General features: G+C 41.7%; 1 protein-coding gene across 1 annotated transcript in view; it reads left to right on the forward strand.

Moving 5' to 3' along the window:
• Window positions 1-20,720, forward strand: part of Plg (plasminogen) — a 52,044-nt gene that overhangs the window by 2,333 nt on the left and 28,991 nt on the right. Inside the window, exons 2-9 of the mRNA XM_004639434.2 lie at window positions 2,554-2,689; window positions 5,015-5,121; window positions 9,782-9,896; window positions 11,439-11,578; window positions 13,584-13,704; window positions 15,640-15,758; window positions 17,964-18,126; window positions 18,802-18,947. Coding sequence (XP_004639491.1) covers window positions 2,554-2,689; window positions 5,015-5,121; window positions 9,782-9,896; window positions 11,439-11,578; window positions 13,584-13,704; window positions 15,640-15,758; window positions 17,964-18,126; window positions 18,802-18,947 — 1,047 coding nt within the window. The remainder of the gene's footprint in view (window positions 1-2,553; window positions 2,690-5,014; window positions 5,122-9,781; window positions 9,897-11,438; window positions 11,579-13,583; window positions 13,705-15,639; window positions 15,759-17,963; window positions 18,127-18,801; window positions 18,948-20,720) is intronic.

Consider the following 20,720-nt stretch of genomic DNA (forward strand, 5'->3'; position numbering starts at 1 on the left):
TCTTATAAAATATGATAGATTGCTTTGATCTCATTATATGTCTACATTTATGACTGTTTTTTTTTTTTGTTTTTTTTTTTTTAGAACTGGGGATTGAACTCAGGCCCTTGTGCTTGCCAGGCAAACATTTATTCTACTGAGCTATCTCCCTGGCCTTATATGTCTACATTTAGCCAATAGTATAAAAAATAATTTTCCTATGAAAAGACTTGTTTAATGTTTCCTTACCAACACATTATACCATTTTTTCCCCATGGCCATATGAACCGTGGAAGTGATGAGGAAAAAAGATTTGGGGAACAATATTCAAATATAAAAAAATGATCTCTGCTTAGGCAGGTGTAGCGAATGGGGTTTGATTTCCAGAGTGCCAATGGCGCCCTGCTTCCAGGGTGCCCTGAGATGGCACCTGAGGCTGGGCATGGTGGTGCACGCCTGTAATCCCAGCGCCTGCGAGGCTGAAAGCAGGAGGATCACTGCGAGTCTGATCTACATAGTGAGATCCTGTACTAAATACATTTAAAAAAAGAAAAAAAGATCTTCTTTGGTGCTATTTCTTTAGACTATCAGCTCCTAAGATGGCTCTCAGCAGCTTTAATTTAAAGGTACCATAAATGGAAAACTTTTTCTGTTTAAATCCTTGGTAGCCTGCCTTGGTACACTTTCCAAGAACTCTTCACAGGGTTAACTTAACTTTTTGTAGGAAACACCTAATAGCCTTACAGTGTATTTTTTAAACCACATCCTGACATATAGAACTTTTCTAAACCTCATCCCGCGGAAACTTTACTATGTTCAGTTCATGTCACCTCTTTCAGGGTTCCATCTCTGGGGACATCACTAGCACTTACACTGAAAAATGAGAGTTCAAACTGAAAGAAAAACAAGGTTAAGAACATGAACATGGGCCTACACTCTTTTTCTCTATTTTCTTTCTTTCTTTCTTTCTTTCTTTCTTTCTTTCTTTCTTTCTTTCTTTCTTTCTTCCTTCCTTCCTTCCTTCCTTCCTTCCTTCCTTCCTTCCTTCCTTTCTTTTTTGTATTTAGGACAGGATGTACAGGGTGTCAGGGTCTCACTGCATAGATAGGACTCATAGTGATCTTCCTGTTTACAGCCTCCCAAGAGCTGGGATTATAGGCATGCGACACCACCCCCAGTCTCATTCGCATTGCAGTGCACCCCAGGGGCAGGGCTGGCATGACATGCCAGGCATCAAACTCCCAGCCCCTGCATATGCCTAAGCAGGCACTTTAATCTGCTGAGCTATTTGGCCAGCCCTTCTATTATCTTCTATACATTTATGAAGTGTTTAAAATGCATCAGCCACCTTTATGCTCAACAATCCATTCTTCTGTTTGAAGCATCTTCAGTTAAGGAAGGGTAAGCCGCACAGGCAGGGAAGGGTAGCCTCTGAGCCACTCTTTGGTCCATCTCTTCTCTTCTTGTTCTCACTTCCTGTCCTGGCGACTCAACACAATCTGACCTTGGGCCCTGCCACCTCCTTTCAGTGGTCAGGGTTGCCATATAACCTCATCCCATGGAAACTTTACTATGTTCAGTTCATGTCACCTCTTTCGGGGTCCCATCTCTGGGGACATCACTAGCACTTACACTGAAAGCACAGGAGCCGGCATCCCCAGGCTTGGAATGGAGCCCTCTGGACTAAGCCAGTGCTTAGTGCAGCCTAACAACAGGAAACGCTTTGCAACCTTGGGCACACTCTGCAGAGGCAAGGGGGAAGCAACAAACTATTTGCCTCAGATTTTACCTCACAGAAGAATCAAGGCCGATATTTTCCCCAGATAATTTTGTACAGTTTCCTCAGAAATGTCAGATGCAGTGTCTATCATCATCATGAAAAAAAAAAAAAAAAAAAAAAAAAGATCATGGGGACAGGGAGATAGCTTGGTGGTCTAAGAGTATGCCTGGCAAATGCAAGGACCCAGGTTCAATCTCTGGTACCACATGCTGTGCTGACCCTGCTCCAAGCCAGCCACTGAGACCAGGTGTGGTGGTGCACTCCTGTAATCTCAACACTGGGAAGGCTGGAACAGGAGGATCACTGTTAGTCTGGTCTGTGTAGCAAGACCCTGTACCAAATGAATAAATCTTAAAAAAAAAAAAAATCATTACTGTGGGAAGCATATACTGTTAGAGATCAAACAATGGTATCCAAGTTTCACTTATACCTAGACATGGACATATTAACACAAATTTTAGAAATATAGTTGCCTTTGATGGTATCTTCCTTGTTCATCTTGACATGATGATCAATAGGACAGATAAAACTTATTCTTGTTTAAAAACTTTCATATCCATTAGAATAGTAAATGGTTACATAGTTTTAATCTACTAATCTATCAATCTAGTTCTTTCAATATACTATTATATGTTAATAGAGCTGTTTTCCTGACTAAACATTTTCATTCATGGCAACCTACTCTAATTTCAATAGCAATGAGTTTAGTTTGGTTGATACAGAAAAAGTAGGCTAAAATACTAGTATGGTTCAAAAATGGTGTTGGCTAATTTGATCATTTCTTCCACTTTTAGGTCAAGGAAGTTCCCTGAATGACTATGAAAATACCCATGGGGCCTCACTGGTCAGTCTCACCAAGAAGCAGCTAACAACAGAAAGCGCAGAGGAATGTGCAGCCAAGTGTGAGGAGGAAACAGAGTTTGTTTGCAGGTATTTTCATTGCCATTGCAGTTACGCAGAAATCTGGCTGTTTCAGAGGTTATTATTTTAATGTCAAGAAATGAACTCATGTTAGCTCAGCGGATTAAAGTACCTGCTGAGGCAGACACAGGCACTGGGGTTCAATTCCCAGCGTGCTGTGCTGGCCCCGCCCCCGGGACATGCTGAGACAGCAATTAAGACTGGGCATAGTAGCCAGCACCTGTGATCCCAGCACTTGGGAGGCTGAAAACAGGAGGATCACTGTGAGTCTGATCTGTGTAGCAAGACCCTGTACTAAGTTAAAAAGAAAAAAAAAGAAATGCACTCATGGATTTATTATAGGAAAGAGGAATTTATAGGATCAGAGTTTGGAACTGTATTTGCTCACAGTATCTGAAGCCCTAAAAACTTTTGTTGAGTTGTTAGTATCTCCCTTAGAAAAACACCTCAAAAGGAAGTTACTTATTTTATCTGTTACATAAAACCAGCAGTTACTGTTCTAAGCACCAATATTTAGCATCAGCTGCAGGAAATATGCATTGAGGGCCATGTGAATGAAAGTATCCTGTGCACTGCTGAAGGAGCAAATAGCCACACACACAGGGCCCCGGGCCTGCCCTTCTATATTTATGGTCCTAAGAAACCAAAAATGATGATGAAAAAATAAAAAAGGACAGCCAACAGAAGGTATTGCTAAGGGCATAACTGGTGCGCTCTCTAGAGAGGCTCCAAGGAAAGGCAACTCCTAAGGGTTGGACAGGTAGAGAAGCTATCAGGGAGGAGAAGGAGCTGCTCTGGGGTTGGAGGGGGAGTGAGGCTTGACAGAGAGGCGGGTATCCAGGAGGGGATGTGCCTGTGACCAGGACTAGGAGAAATCTGATGAGATCAAAGGCCTCACCATCAGACTGTGGATGGCATTGAATACCAGGCTAAGCTCCCATGGCACCATCGTGTGGATGGGGAAGGGAGGTGGGAGGCTTTCTTAGTCTGTTTTCTGTTGCTGTAGTAAAATACCTAGGACTGGGGATTTTTTTTTTATAAAAGAAAGAGGTGCTGGTTTCTAGAAGCGGGAATCTGAGACTTGGTGGCTATTCTGGGAAGGGCCTCTTTCTGAACCACAATATGGCCAAAAGTAAAGCAGCAAGCAGATGCAGGAGAGGGAACAAAGCGGGCAGCCTCATGCTATCAGCACTCATGCTGGTGTAACTAATGCGGTCCCACAAGAGTGGAGCAAGAACTCACCCAGGACCAGAAAGTTGACCCCATCCTCTCCTGACCACCTCTTAAGCTCCCACCTCTCACCTCTCAGTGCTATTTCACTGGAGTCCACGCCTCACCTTGAGTTTCAGTGGGGACAAATTGCATTCAGCCACAGCTGAGGTGAAATGGAAAGGCGGAAAGTAGAGGCCAAAGTTCAAGAGGCCACACAGGAGCCTGGAGTCACCCAGGAGACCTCTCTTGGGATTGGGCTCAACACAGTTGCTTCTTCCCAACACAAAAACAAACTTCTGGCTTTTAATTAAGAAGCACATGAAGAAAGAGAAAAATATTCAGGGGAAGTGGTGGTGCAACCCTATAACCCCAGCATGAGGGGAGACTGAGGCAGAACAGTTACAGATTTGAGTTCAGCCCAGGCAATTTAGTGATTTAGAGAGACCCTACCTCAGAAAAAATTTTGTGGTTTGCCTCCAGATGTACCTCCGAAACCTGATGCAGTTATAGGGGGGGGGGGGGCTTTTTCAGAGGTGGCTGGATCAGAGCCTGCATTGTGGACTGATCCGTGGTCGCGGCCCCTAGCATTAAGGGTGTGATGCTGCCGCCGCCCTGTGTAGTCTGGCTAAGATTCAAGGGGTAGAAAGAGCTGTGGCTGTCCCTTGTTTGTTCTCACCTGCTTGGTTGTCATGGACTATTTCTCCTGTTCCACGCCCCTCTGCCATGTCTCCCTGCCTTGCAGCCAGCCAACTATGAGCTGAATCCTCTATGAACTCTGAGCTCAGTAAACCTTTCCTCCTTTAAACTTAGGTGTTGGGTATTTTGTCTCAGTGGTGAAACAAGTAACTAAGACAGCAATTGAAAGAGAAAGTTAAGATTCGGAGGAGGAGAAAGTAAGGTAACGATGTAAGAAAGCAAGACAGGCTACCATGCTGATGTATAGTGTTCATTTTCAGACCTCTGCTGGCTCAGCAAGTAATATCGTCAACTCACTGAAATGCGATGACTCAGAGCGCTTTCATCCACCAAGAGGCGGAGTGGTTTTGAGTGTCTCATCTGAAAATGTTTGCTTCCCTTCAATAACGGAAAATTTCTGTTGCATTTCTCCATTTTCCTCTGCAGGTCATTTCAATATCACAATAAGGAGCAACAATGTGAGATTATGGCTGAAAACAGCAAGTCCTCGCTCATTGTGAGGATGAGAGACGTCGTCTTATTTGAAAAGAAAGGTGTGTGTGTTCCTCCATCTTTATTTCTTTAATTTATAAAATCCCAGATGGAAGATGCCACCGATGTCCTACCTGAAATCTGAGTTAGGCCCGAATCTGACCCCTAGCCACTGATGGCAAGTGGGATATAATACTTCAGCTCTTTGATTTCTCTTTTCTCCCTTGAAAAATGAAGGGATTAGGTTTACCAAGTCATGTCTGTCTTTGTTCCATGACAATAGGATGTTTGCAACATTATTTTCAAGGGGCGCTGGGGAATCTAGGCCCTGCTTTTGATCTTGACTTCTTGTTCTACAGCGTGAGCATCAGTTTTGGTCTCTAACTTCTGGATCAAAGCTTGGAGTGATCAAAATACTGAGATGGTTTTAATACTCAGGGACATTCAGTTTGGAACAAAAAAATCCTTATTTTTATTTAATGTACAACTTAAAAAAAAACACAAAACTCCCCCATTGGCTTTTGTTGGGTGGTACTCTTATTAAGACACTAATAATAATTTGGCTCTTCAAATATTCTTATCCCAGGAACTAAAGAGTTAAAGCAACATCCTTGTGTTCTTGACAGTGACTTCCAACATTGTAGTCTCACCTCAAAACTCTAAATATGATTTTTAAAAGTATTTTTAAACTCAGCATTATTTTTATACATTGATTAATCTTGGGAGAAATAGCTGTAACCTTGTTTTTTTTTTTTTTTTTTTTTTTTTTTTTTGAGATTGAACACAGGGGGCCAGCCAAGTAGCTCAGCAGATTAAAGTGCCTGCAAGCAGGCTTAGGCACCGGGGGTTCAATCCCCAGGCCAGCCATGCCAGGGCACACTGAGATGGCAACTGAGATTGGGCATTGTGGCACATGCCTGTAATCCCAGCTCTTGAGAGGCTGTAAACAGGCAGGTCGTTATGAATCCGCTCTAGTAATGAGACCCTGAGCACCCTGAAGGCCCTTCCCTAAAATACAAAATTAAAAAATAAAACCAGCAAGTTGTGAGATTGAACACAGGGCTTTGCATTGAGCTACAGTTCATTCCTTTGTATTTTGAGATAGGGTCTCTCTAAATCACTGAGTTGCCCAGGCTGGGCTCAGACTTACAATCTTCCTGTCTCAACCTCCCAGAGCCAGAGTACTGGGATTATAGGTGTGTTCCACTATGCTAGGCAGTTGTGGCCCTCTTGTACTCCTTTCTTTACCTCTGTTTGCCTTTAACTTTTGAGATTCAATCTAAATCTTCCAAGGTTATTTGTTCCTGTAAATAGTATTAAAGTGTGTGATAAATAGGACTCCCTGTCATCTACATTTTTTTCATCTACTACATTTTTAAAAAGAAGGTGGGTAGTGAGAGTCTGCCAAAAAAATGCAAACATTTAAATTTGTCATTTGTAAATTGTTAACCAGAAGGAAAATGGGATTGACTGCTAGGCTTAGTTTCAAGTCTGAAGTTGGAAGGCTTGGTTTGCTTGTTTTCAAGGGAGCAAAAGGTTATATAAACTCTGGTGGGTACATACAAACAAGAGCTAGGGGGAAATACCAAAGGTCAGTCACTTTTTGGTCCTTGTTTCTTTACTGTGGGATATGGAGTCACTGGTAATTCACCAGCCAAGGATCTGCTGGGCACAATCAGTATCAGATTACAGTTATACCTGCCACTCGTCACCATCCACCCTGTGCCCCAACCCCAGACCCAAGAGACCATCCTGACTGCACGGGCCACTGCTCCCCAGCTTGCAAACCACACCAGTGACGTCTTAGAAGTAGATCTTCTCTGCTAAAAATTCTTCTTCATGCACTTAGAATAAAATCCAGACAGTTCCCCAGAGCCTTCTCATGCTTGGTGTGGTGAGCTTGCTGCATTACTCAAGGGTCTTTGTTTATTTCTATTCTGACAACACGTGAAATGCTCACTCCTTCTGCCCGAGATCCTCTGGCCTCTCAGCTGGCGTAGCACCTTCTTTCAAAGGTCTTCCCCTGGGACTCCCTCTCTCAAAGTACTTAGAGTTGACACTCTTGATGAGTATAACATGCACTGTAATTATATATCCCAGTGAAGATGTAGTTCCAATCATTACACACATAAGGCGTGATCACAAAATAGTCCCTCTCCTCAGTGTCTTTAGCTGTGTGGTGGTGCCTGCTTTGACTTTAGATTCAAACCTCCTACTTTTCATGGCCATTTTGACTTGGGCAAGAGCTAGAAGGCACTAGGTGCCAGTGTGAATAAGGTGGAGGACAAACTAATGTTTCTCTTTGACAGAAATTGTCACTAAGGGTTGATCAAGAGATGTGATAAAATATAGTGAATGTTTAAGTTAAAATATTATGACATTGCCATTAATGCTCCCAAAATACTCAAAACACTGCTCCTTTGCTTCGAACACACTTCTCTCATCATTCTTGGCATTCTTCTTTTACTGTAATAAGTTAAAATTTTTTAATATGTTTGGTTCAGGATCTCACTATGCAGCTCAGACTCGTAGCAATCCTCCCGTTTTCAGCTTGCCCAGCACTGGGATTACAGGAGTGCGCCACTACATCATGTCTCAGTGCCTGGCCCAGTGTGCCTGGGGGTAGGAGCGGGGACTGGCATGGCATGTGGTGCAGGGGAGCGAACCTTGGTCCCTGCACTTGCCTAAGCAGGTGCTTAGTTGCTGAGCTATCTCACTGAACCTAAAAAACAAAACCAAAAACAAATTAAGTCTTAAAAATTTCAGAAAAACACTTTTGCTAGAGACATGTTAAAAGTACTCCCCCAAGGGCTGGCCGGATAGCTCAGCGGATTAAAGCACCTGCTTAGACAGACCCGGGGGCCGGGGGTTTGATCTTTGGCCTGCTGTACTGGCCCTGCCCACGGGGCACGCTGAGACCAGGGCTTGGGAGGCTGAAAAACAGGAAGGATCGCTACAAGTCTGATCTGGGTAATGAGATCCTGTAGACCCTGTACTAAATACATTTTTAAAAAAGGAAGAAAGAAAAAGAACAAAGTACTCCCCCAGGTGATTGATCATTGATTTAAAAAAGTGAGAATCTTTACAAATGGTATGCATATACCTTAAATACTGTGAAAAAATATATAAATCTCAAGCTTGCATTGGAACCTTCTGACACACAGCAGAGGCTTTTCTCTTTGAATATAAAGTCACCAACAAGTGGTCCTTCCACAAACTGCACTCTGTGCGGTGCCTCGATGATCTCGTCCCTCATCTTTGAGGTTGAGCAAGATGGAGATATTATGATCTCTCTGATGCTGTAAAACCTGTAGACTTTTGTGATTTTCCCCCTTAAATTCCCAGAGCCAACTTTTAAGGGGGTTGCCCTCAGAGGTGAAAACAGACATTTTTAAAATGATTCAACTCTTTCAAGACACAAGAAGCATTCAACTTCCTTACAAACAAAAACATAACTGTTGTTTTATCCCCACATGCATCCCTCAGTTTAGATTGGTTTTAGTTAAGTGTAACTACAAAGTTGAACAATACAAATGATGTCTGGGAACAACACAACCCATCCCTGTCCCTTGCGGATCACAGGTGGATGCTGTGTTTCTAAGACAGGATGGAACCCACTGAGTCATTGGTGAGAAGATTCACTGTACTCATTTGAAGTGTGTGTGTGTGTGTGTGCGCGCGCGCGCACATGTGATGGGGATTGCATCCAGAACTTTCACATTCAGCTACATCCCCAGCCCTTTTTAATTAGAAAAAAAAAATCTTAATTCTTTTTAATTCTCTTTCCCCTCTTCTCTCTCCTGTATCTTTCCTCTCCCTCCTCCTCCTCTATCTATCTTCTGGTTCCCTTCACACTTGCCAGAGGTCTTTCTTTCTGTGTCCTATTGTCTGCCTTTTATTTGCTCTTTAAATTATTTATACTTTGAGTTTCTCATAGAAGAGAAACCATGTGATATTTAAGCTTGTGTGTTTGGTTTACTTCACTTAACATTATGCTTTCAAGTTGTACATTTTAGGGCCTGGGAGATGGCTCAGTAGAATAAGCGCTTCCCTGGCAAGCGCAAGGGCCTGAGTTCAATCCCTGGTTCTGCCGAAAAAATCAAGTTGTACATTTTTTGAGACAACGAGTTGCTAAATTGCCCAGGCAGGACTTGAACTTACTTTCTTCTTGTTTTAGTCTCTCTTAGTACAAGGAGACATATAATTATAGCACTGTTTGGCATTCCTGGGAACCTGAAAAATTAGAATTGGCTTGCATCTATTTTGGCCTTTGAAAAGTCCGCCGTACCCCTGCCTAAAAAGCGCCATTTTCATCTTTCCCTGTCTCATCACCATTGTTTATTTATTTATTTATTTTGTAATACATGTCACATTGATGTTAGCTCATCTCAAAATGCGTCCCCTGGATTCCTTTCTGTCACCGTCCCCATTCCACTAGCACAAAGCTCGTGGGGTTGGGGCCTTTGCCTGTTTTGTATTCCATGTGTTCCGGCCCCAGTGTGCTGCCTGGGCATTGGAGGAGCTCAGGAGAGAGCTTTGGAATAAATGAATGAAAGTATGAAATGACTGGTTACATCAGCCCTTTCATTGATGTGAAAGTCCAGCGTTTAGACAGCAGGAAGATGCGGCCTGGCCTGTACGCTCTTGCCCTCCATGGGGCTGCGCCATGTAGAGCTTCATGAAGCTCCTGTCCGTTCTGAACACTGTGCCTTCCTCCTGCAGTGTACCTTCTGGAGTGCAGGACAGGGAATGGGAAGAACTACAGAGGCACCATGTCCAAGACCAAAAATGGCGTTCCCTGTCAAAAGTGGGATGCCACTTCCCCCCACCTGCCTAAGTAAGTCTCCTTCTTTCTTTTTCGTGTTCCCCTACTGTATTCAGAATAATTATGTCACTTCTAAACCAAACCCAAATGTGCAAGTGAGCAGAAAGAGAATCTTTTGGATGTGATTACAGAAGTGTTCAATTACTTAAAGCTCAAAAGAGTGAGTAGAAAGCAACCTACTCCGGTGTGCAGAGTTTCTCAGGTGTCCTAAAGCACAGAGGGAGCTCTAATTGAAGGAAGAACGAAACCGTGGATTCGACGCTGAGTCTGCTAACACTGCAAAGATAACTATGTTCAGGGTGGGACATTTCTCCATCAAATATAACCAACTGGGGCTTGTTCCCCTCAGTTCTAGAGGGCAAATGAATGTGTACAATCTGAGAATGAAAAGGCACTATACAAGAAATACATAATTTGTAAGTTGCTTAGTATTTTAGCGTTTGTAGTACCTCCCCCAGTTTGGCATTAGGTGGCATTAGGCTCTCTGTGACGACTCTTATCAAACAAGAACTCGGGGCTGTTACACTGCCCCACTCCAAGTGAGCTGCCTGTATTGCTTCCAGCGAGATGAGAAGCCCGATAGTCCCTACTAGCTAAAGCAAAATGATTTGATCAAAAGCCCAAGCCAGACCTCCAAGGCCCGGGGACAACCTAAGCCTGCCTATCGGAGAAAACTGAGCTCGCCAAAGCAGGTACACAGAAGAACCAGAAACTGAACCTGCCTTTTCAGACCCCAGATTTTGGTGCTTTTTAATCTGATCAATTACTTCACGGTGTGAATGTAACTGTAGAACTAAAAATGAATGCAGGCTGCATTTCAGAGAAAACAATCACTTTTAAATTTGCGACCAGCTACGTACTAGCCATTGGAGTTAAGCCACGTTGCATTTTGTTTTATTATGTTATCACATTCAGTTTTTTCATCTATAGAATAAAGGTAGGTATACCATCCTGACAGGTTGTTCTTTTTTTCCTGGAGTACTGGGGATTGAACCCAGGGCCTCAGTACTGAACTATATGACCAGCCCTTTTTATGTTTGATTTTGAGATAGGGCCTTGTTAAGTTGCTAAGTTGTCCAGGCTGGGCTTGAACTTATGATCTTGATGCCTGAGATTTTCTCTTTTTACAACTAAGTGAGGGAATGTACAGAAAGATACTAGTGTAACGCCAGTGCGCAGTTTGATATCGGCTACTGTTACTTCTGGGAGAGAAGGGCCACTGACCAAAGGCTGTATCTGAAACAAATCAAGAATTCCACAGACATCTGAGACCTTAATTTTTACTGCCTGTGCAGGAAAAATCCTTTGGCTTTATTTCCAACCCTTGGTTGTAAGTACAGTAATGACGGTGACGAGAGCTACTGTCCCTAACTCAGTCTTCCCATAGAGGAATGAAAATTTTGACAACTCAAGTGCCATGGCCAGTGGCCGAAATTCATTCAGATGTCAGGAATTTAAACTTGCTGTGGGAAGCGGAGAGTGTCCCTTTGCACTTGTTTGCAGTCTGCTGAGTTTTAGGATATTGTCAAAGTGTTCCTTTTCTGTTCTTCACAGCTATACCCCTGATAAACACCCTGACAAGGGGCTGGAGGAGAACTATTGTAGGAACCCAGACAATGATGAACAGGGGCCCTGGTGTTACACTACAGACCCTAACCAGAGATATGACTACTGTGACATCCCTGAATGTGAAGGTCAGAAGGGGCGCGAAAACCTTTTCCTGTCTGCCCTTTACCTGGAAAGTAACTTGCTGGCAAGCTATTTACTTCAGGGAGAATACTAAAAATCAGTTAGTGCTGGGTGTGGGAAAGCTGAGCAGTGTTCACCTTTTTTTTTTTTTTTTTTTTTTTTGCAGAACCGGGGATTGAACTCAGGCCCTTAGCGCTTGCCAGGGAAGCGCTTATTCCACTGAGCCATCTCCCCGGCCCCTTAGATTTTTATTAAAATGCCACTTCAGTAAGCACAGACTTAAAGCCAGAACTCTAGATACAAACTTCTTATGCTCAAAACTTTCTCTAAAGCTCCAAGCAGACTTACAATTGAACAACTAAGTTAAAACCATGAAATTAATATCACTTAAGTAACCAATATTAATGGGGATGATTTTGTTATTCAGTTGAAGTCAACCAGTGTACTAGTTTTTTCCTAATGTGCTTATCTTGTATCTTTTTATTTTTTTAAATTGATTTTTATTTTGAAAAGTAAAAGCAAAGCAAGAACAAAAATCAGAAACAAAGAAAGAAAGAGGGCAACATACAACAGTACATATGTTACAGATTTTCAAACCAAGAATGGCTGATTGACAATGGTTGATATATTATCTATTTTATCATCAAAACTGTTGCTCAGATTAGCAGATATAGTTACATAAGAATGGACATGGGGTTAGATATTACCACTTGCTCTCAGAAACCTTAAATTTTTGTTCTTGTCTCTCTTTCTAACCTTTTTTAGAAGGTTGTTTTAAAGAGTATAATAATAATTGATATGATATTAGAAACAGAACACATTTAGAAGATCAGGATGTCAGGTGTTCAAGCATGGTTTTTGTATTACACATGGCTGTCTTCGATGTAGTTGCTTAGATTGCAGCTATCAACGTACAGAGTTAGTCAATGTGAAAATTGTACACATAGTGTACTAGTTTTTATATCAGCAGTCTTTTATTTTGATGGGCCAATCTGTTTGATAATGTATTTCAAAGCTTAATGCTAAAAAATTAGACTGGATGTAATTCACTTCGTATTTCTGGATACATCTATTCAATCAAGAGGAACAGATTGAGGTGAGGGTTGTGCAACAATGTAGGTGTTATACCATGTGACAACCCTATCCCTCCATTATCTTTGGCCATTGGAACATGAGGATCCCTTATTTGGCCATGACATCTCAGGTCACGTGGACACACATTGCAGGGTATGTGGCCTTTAAGTACAACGAAAGCATGATACTTATATCAAATCTGTGTCTGCTTTGTATGTTACTTGGCCTAACTCTATGGCTTCAATAACTCCAAATCAAACCTTCAGTTTTAAAATTGGTTAGAAATCAAAAAACAAGCAGTCATGGCGCACTTCTCAACAATATAAAAAAGAAAGACAAATGCTGATATTTTAGGTGAACTCCACTGAGGTTGTGTGCTCAACAAAGGCTCAAAAATCCCAAGATGGTGCTGCTCATTCGTCAGTTGTCAGGTAGAGTAACTTCATAGACTATTTAATGATAGGTGTTGAAATGAAGGCACCCTATACTTAAACATTACAGTGGAAAATTTACAAACTTCTGAGAATATGTGTTCCTTGCCTATCCCCTGACCTGTGAATCTCTGAGTTTGGTTACACTTATCATAATTGAAGTGTTATCAGACAAAGCATGGGCGGGGAGATGGCTCAGTGGAATAAGCGCTTCTCTGGCAAATGCAAGGGCCTGAATTCAATCCTTAGTTCCGAAAAAAAAAAAAAAAAAAAAAAAAAAAGACAAAGCACGCCAACTATACCAATTGGAAAAGAGCAGGACATTTTGGGTTGTATTAGAACATTCTAGGTCTTTATTGACAATTTCATTGCCAAGTGATTGATGGGAATTACATATGAACCAGTGATAAGAAGTATCCGAGACTAGCAGGGTTCTAGTTTTCCTCTATTTTGCTTCATCCATTGCAGTTTCTTCATCTCTTCTCTCCTGTTCTCTAATGCCCAGATGAATGCATGCATTGCCTTGGAGAAAATTACATGGGCAAGATTTCCAAGACTGTGTCTGGACTTGAATGCCAGGCCTGGGCCTCTCAGTCCCCTCATGCTCATGGATTTAAACCTTCCAAGTAAGTCTCACTGTTCAAGATTCTGTGGCTCTAGAAGACATTCACAGTTGTTTAGATGTCTTACATGTCTTGGAAAATGAATACCTCATAATTTTGAATTTCAGGGCTGTCATCTGCCCATATGGCTGCAAATGAAGTATTTATTCTTTGTCCTCAAAATGTGCTCTAGAGACTAGTACAGAGAAGATCATTTGAGAATATGCTAGGAATGCAGAATCCCAGGCCCTCTCAATCACATTTACATTGTAACTAGATCTGCTGCTGATTTGGACACACATTAAAATTTCAGAGATAGCTCTATCTGTCTTGTGTATGTCCCAAATAGTTTCCACTACTTCTCTTTCCTTTCATTCTGTACCAGTGAGATTCTAGGCTTCCCAGCCTATGACCCACAGGTGAACATCACAGGTCTTGTGAACTCTCCAATACTTCATGTGTTGATGTTGGAGCAGTTTTCTGTGGCAAGGTTTCCAAACTCTCTTTGGCAACCATGAATATCAATAGGAACAGAATTCTCTGCTGTAGAAAATAATGGTGAGAATTCCATTTCACACAAATTGCCCTGAAAAACACCTCGCCCGTGTAGTTGCTCCGCTCTTTCTCTGTGATGACTGCATAGGACTGTCACACTTCTTAGAATTTTGATGAAGAGGCTAAGCCACAGGTTTCCCATGTGGAAAATACCACTGAATTTTTACACTTCCCATTCCAAATACCTTAAAACACAGCTATTGCCCTTGCTCTTCAAAAGTAAGAACAGTAGAAGCCTCGAGGCCCATGGTGGGGCTAACTCATCTCAGGAAACCAGAAGGAAAAGAGAGTGATTAAAATATAGCTGGTGGTTCTGTTCATCTTAAGCACTTGGTCAGTCTCACGGAGGTTGTGAAGGAGGCCTGAAGGAATAGCATGGCACGCATACCAAGTGCCTGCACAACTTCAGCTCCTCATTCTTGTTTTCTCTAAGCTGCCAGTAGCAGAAGCTGAGTCTAGCAGGCCAGATACCAAGACACCAGCTTCCCAGCTGTACTACAACAACTGCCTGCAGGCAGCAAGCACCTTATGTTTTAAAAGTTGCTATATTTGCACTAAATAACTGGAGTTTATGTAAATAAATTTTCTAGAAGGTCAAAATGATAAGGTTACTGATCCTGTTCAATGATTTTTTTTTTCATAATGTGTAGAAAAGTAGTCCTTGCGATGCTAATTTTTCTGTCTAGATTACCATCATTTTGAAGATTACCAGACATTTGAAGATAGCCCTTGACCAATTACTTCTTCAGAATCAGGTTAATATTATCCCTTGGTTATTGCAGACTGATCAGGCCCAAAATATCCCAAAGTGGATGGTAAAGGCTTAAATAAATGAGAAAAATGGTGTGAATTTTGGGCTCTGGGAGGATCAAAAGCCTTCTCACAGAATTCAAGATTCTCCAGGGTTTACACAGAGAACTTCTTTTATTATGTTATCGAACAAAGGAGGGGAATATTGAAGAAGATGCAGAAATTTGGGTAGGACTTGGGAATTCCTTTAAGGACTTCTCCAAGTGATACATGTATTAATCTAGGAGAGCTGTGTTATCTCCAGGAAGGCTTTCACCACCAGAGATGCCCGCAGCTATAGTCTTTATCTAGCTAGTTAAGGTTGGAGCCAGGTGTCTGTGCCCTCGTCTTGTCCTTCCAGGCACCAGATCTTCACTGTCATCACAGGCTGTCATCTCCAGACACTGGGTGCCTAGGTTTGAAGTAGACTTACAAGTAAACATGAAAGCCAACTGGTGAATATAAATCCTGCTCAGTGCCATTTCACTGAGTCTCCATCACTCAGTGTCTAACTGTGCCTACCACATAGCAAATGCTCAGTGTTTACTGTTTTCAAAAAGTCTGACCCAAGAATGTAAATGCGTTGAGCTCTTTAAATCTGTCCTGTCTATTCAGACATCCAAACAAGAACTTGAGGATGAATTATTGTCGGAACCCTGATGGGGAACTCCGCCCATGGTGCTTCACCACTGACCCCAACAAACGGTGGGAATTCTGTGACATTCCTCGCTGCAGTAAGTACAGTTTGTACCTGGTACTCTGGGCCTCCAACCTGCTCTGGTTTGGGGTGCAAGAGGAAGTCACGTATCAGTAGGAAAAGAGAGCTCAGGAGAAGATGAAGGCCTAGTAAAAATGACACACAAGAAACAATTTATTTATTAATATGACATGTGATTGAAAAATACTATGACGAATGAAAAGTTTTCAAATAATTTACTACAATAAATCCTTAAGCACTTATCAGAGTTTCATTTCATCTTCTCCTCCTGCAGTCTCTTCCCCTACTGTTTGCCAAACTGGATAAACTGTGGTTCTTGCAGTCACTTTCTGAAGTAGTTCTGGCCATCCTCTTGCATTAGCATGTTTAGTTTTGCTAACCTTGATGCCTCAGTGTCTTGAATCAGTTCCAAACTGCTGCTGTCTGTGGTTAATTTGATGTTGGGGAAGAGCCAAGAATTTCATGATGCCAGATCTGGTGAAATCTTTAAGTAGGGCGTAAAAAGTGACTCACCTGTTGTGTACACTGTTATTGCAGTTAATTTTATTACTCTTTTAAAACAATGTGTTGGTTGCCATAAGCAGTTGATCCAAGCATTTCATTTAGCTTTCCCTTTTTCTTTCAATTTATGACTTCTGCCTGTTCTGAGCACACTTACGTAGGTTCCTGGATGACAACTCTGGTCTTCCTCTTTTCCCTGTATTAAAGGGAAACAAGACCCATACTCTGGTTTTCAGACTCCATTATTAGGCAGAATTTTTTCTTACTGTAGCTTTCTCAACAAGGAACCATCTGTGGGCAACAGCTTTTCATTACATCCACTTTGGCAGACAGCAGGGGAAGAGTGTGCAGGAGGAGAAGATGAAATGAGAGGACCTAATAGAACTGACATGCAGGAAGCTACTTTGTTTTTAGTTTTTGAGGTACTGGGGATTGAACTCAGGACCTTGCACTTGCCAGACAAGCACTTATTCTACTGAGCTACCTCCCCAGCCCTCTACTTTGTAATATGATGTGTAATCAAAAACCACGATGAAAGTTTAAATTTTTTTTCTTAAAAAATCATTACAATAGAAGAAAAATTGCCATTAAGTCCCCTTAAAATACTCCCTCTGGCTCCAAACACATTATATTGTGGTTTTTGCCACTTTCTGAGGTACTTCTGAAAGTCTTTTTGCATTAGCACGTTTAGTTTTGCTAACCTTGATGCCTCAGTATCTTGAATCAGTTCCAAACTGCTACCTTTTGTGGTTAGTTTGATGTTGGAGAAAAGCCAAAAATTGCAGAATGCCAGCTCTGGCAAATAAGGGGCATAAGGACACACTACAGTGTCTTCACAAGCATACCTCCATGGGATGGCACTCAACAGCAGCACTCACTTGTTTTTTGGTCATACATCATAAAATGTATCAGGAAAGGGGACTCTCACAACTTCTTCAGAAAATGACAAGAACAATTAGATAAGTATGTTCAAACTGAGGGGAATATTTTGAGGGTGGAATGACAATGTATCTTCACTGTAATCAAAGTTTGAAAAAACTTAAACATCACTGTATATTTTGATCACTGTTTGTATGTGTTTTTTCTGAGAATTTGAACCAAGATACAGAGCATTTAGAGAGAGGCAGTCGTTGTAAGTGAGTAAGGGACCGGTGAGTCTGGCTTCTTTCCTCAGCTAGGACAGCATCTTTGGGAAACTGAGGTTCCTCTTTTTATTTCCTCTTTTTATTTCCACCTCCCAAGAATATCTTGACTTTCAGCAGTGCCTATTTGCTTGAGGATATTTTTTCTTCTTTCCAGGGGCTCTTTCTCAGTTGTGTCACTTTATGAAATACTGGTGCATTCTGTTACGGTTACCAGTGAATAATGAGTTCTTCACAGAAGAGCTTGGGCCACTGGCACCTGTGAAGATTTGAGGGGGGCAGAGGACCCATGTTGTTACTTATCATATGTGACAAACTGAGCCAAGAGGTCCTTGAAACAGGCATGTATACCAACAAGCTTCTATCTCTAGATCTGTCCTTGGAGAATTCCTCGTAAAATAAAAATATCTATCACAGAGACAGCGTCTACTTCTGAAAATACTAAACAAATTTCAAGTGCTGAATTCCAAGGTACAAAAGAGAAGTCAGGCTGGTGTCCCTGTAACCATTCACCTACAGTCAATCTATGCATTTCTTATTTGAAAAATATTCATTATGATTTATTTTCCCCATTCAAGCAACACCTCCACCATCTTCTGGTCCATTCTACCAGTGTCTGAAGGGAAGGGGTGAAAACTATCGTGGGAAGGTGGCAGTTACTGTGTCTGGCCGCACCTGTCAGCGGTGGAGTGAACAGACTCCTCACAAACACAACAGGACTCCTGAAAACTACCCCTGCAAGTATGTCCAGTGGTCTTGTCCCCATCGCCTGCCATGGACTGTGAAGCTCCACTGGCTTTGCCTTTTGTTAGTCATTGGAGGAACTCAGGATTAAAATATTTAGAACACAAAATGATCAATTTAGAGAAATGAAATCCAGCAGTATGTTTTCTCATAGCAGTCTTTCTCAAAGTGTGATCCCCAGCAGTTTGCCAAAAGTTTAAGCTCTAGAGCTCTACCCAGACCCACTAAATCAGTAACTCTGGGGTGGCCCCAGGTGACACCCCCTGCTGCGCACACACTAAAGCTTGAGAATCATTGCTTTGTAACCGGTATGTTCCTAGGATGGATACAGTATGGGGAGGTACAGTGGGGAAAATGCTTGCTGTGTTGCAATGTATAACACAGTGCCCAAATACATCAAGAGCCTCCTTTAGTGGGTCTTACAACCTCAATGTATATATTCCAACCAAAACAAATGCATATATTTGCCCAAGACAAATGCCTGTGTCATGCTTCCATGGAATCTTATGGAATCCTGCCAACTCACCCTTCCTTGTGACGCTGTGACTCAATTTATATAATTCTCTAGTACTAGCTGGATATGTAGCCAATACAGCCATCAATAAGCATGTGTGGACCTTGTTGATTTACACTTTTCTTGATAAACCAAACTCACATTCATTCCCTTCTCAGAGATCTGGATGAAAACTACTGTCGGAACCCTGATAGAGAAACCGCTCCCTGGTGCTACACAACGGACAGTGAAGTGAGGTGGGAATATTGTTCGATCCCGTCCTGTGAGTCCTCTCCATCATCTGCAGAGCATGCTGATGGCCCAGGTAAGAGGCCCAAACGCTCTGCTTCTTTTCGTACTCCGGTGGTATCATCACAATGCACAGGAAGTTTGTTTCGCCTAATCCTGCTTGGTCAGGAGAACATGGTCTGTATGATTTCAATGACAGGACTCTCAGTGTGTTGAGGTTCATCTCGTAGCCTAGGCTATGGACACCCAGGAGAATGTTTCATGTCCTCCCGAATGTAGTGCCTATTGCTAGAGATAGAATGTTTCTGAAGGTCACTTAAATCAAACTGGTCGTTAGTGTTGTTCTCTATTCCTACTGATTTCCTGTCTCCTGTTTTCCTGATTACTGGGGGATGAATGGCGACCTATCTGACTTGAACTGTGGATCAGTTTATTCTTTTTTCAGTTCTCTGTTTGCTTTATATACTTTGAAGTTCTGTTGTTAGGCACATTTAAGACATTTATACTTTCTAGATGAAATGATTCCTGCGTTATGAGGCCAAGTCTCTGAAAATATCCCTGTTCTCAAAGCTGGTTCGGCTGTAGGAACACAGCCTTCCCAGCTCTCCTTTCACTAATATTTGGTGTGTTTTTTCAGCTTTTCAATTCAGATATTTAGGTCAGTTGCATCAGTGCAATTGTTAGGATGGCTGGATTTAAGTCTACTGTCAAGTTGTTTCTTGTTGCCCTACTTGAACTTTGTTGCTTTTTCTTTCTTTCTTTTTCTGACCTTCATTTGGAATGATTACTTTTAGGATTGTCACTTATCTTCACTATTTCTTTATTAGTTGAATCAATTTTTAGTTTTAGTATTTGCTTTAATATATATAACGTACATCTTTAATTTATCAGGTTCTACTTTTAAACGGTGTCATTCTTGTTCATGTATAAAGCCTTATAACTTTGTGCTATTGTTCTCTGTTCTAGCTACTTCCATTAGGCTATGATCTCAAAATACACTGATACTTTTTTTAAAATTAATTGCCAATTGCCAATTGTGTTTCAAAGTGATCTCAAGTAGAAATCTTTATATTTATTTTCCCATATCTGGTGCTTTTTATCTCCTAGTGTAGAACCAGATTTCCATCTGTGTCATATTGCTTTTTTTAAAAAAATGTATTTGGTTGTTGTAGGGTCTCACTACACAGCTCGGACTCATGGTGATCTCCTGCTTTCAGCCTCCCCAGTGCTGGGATTCCAGGTGTGCACCAGGATGCCTGGGACTCCGGCCGTCTAAGCCCACCCTCAGGGTGGGGCTGTTACAGCATGTGGTGCTGGAGATCCAACTGCAGTCCCTGTGTTAGCCTAAGCTTGCCTAGGCAGGCACTTTAGTCCACTGAACTCTCTTGCCACCCCCACATTCCTTTTTGTAGAAACCACCACCTTCAGTATTTCTGGTAGCACATTTCTGTTGTTGCTGAAGTTAATCATCTTGACTTAAAATAAAATAATTTCACTAGGTATAGATACTGGGCTCAATTTTTCACCACATCTAAGACAACATCGTATTATCTCTAGTTTTGAATGGTTTCTGATTAGAAATCTTATCTTGATTCTCATCTTTAATCTCAATGCTTTTAGCAGTTTGACTACAGAGCATCTGTGTGTGTGTGTATGTATGTGTGTATTTGTGTGTTGTGTGTGTGTATGTTTTCTGTTTATTCTGCTCAGGTTTTGCTGAGTTTCTTGGATTTGTGAGTTGTGATTTCATTATCTTTATAAAATCACCAGACATTATCTATTTCTTTCTTCTCTCTCTCTCTCTCTCTCTCTCTCTCTCTCTCTCTCTCTCTTCTTCTTCTTCTTCTTC

This window comes from Octodon degus, unplaced genomic scaffold (assembly GCF_000260255.1).
Source record: "Octodon degus isolate 3935 unplaced genomic scaffold, OctDeg1.0 scaffold00112, whole genome shotgun sequence".
In the NCBI taxonomy this organism is placed as follows: Eukaryota; Metazoa; Chordata; class Mammalia; order Rodentia; family Octodontidae; genus Octodon; species Octodon degus.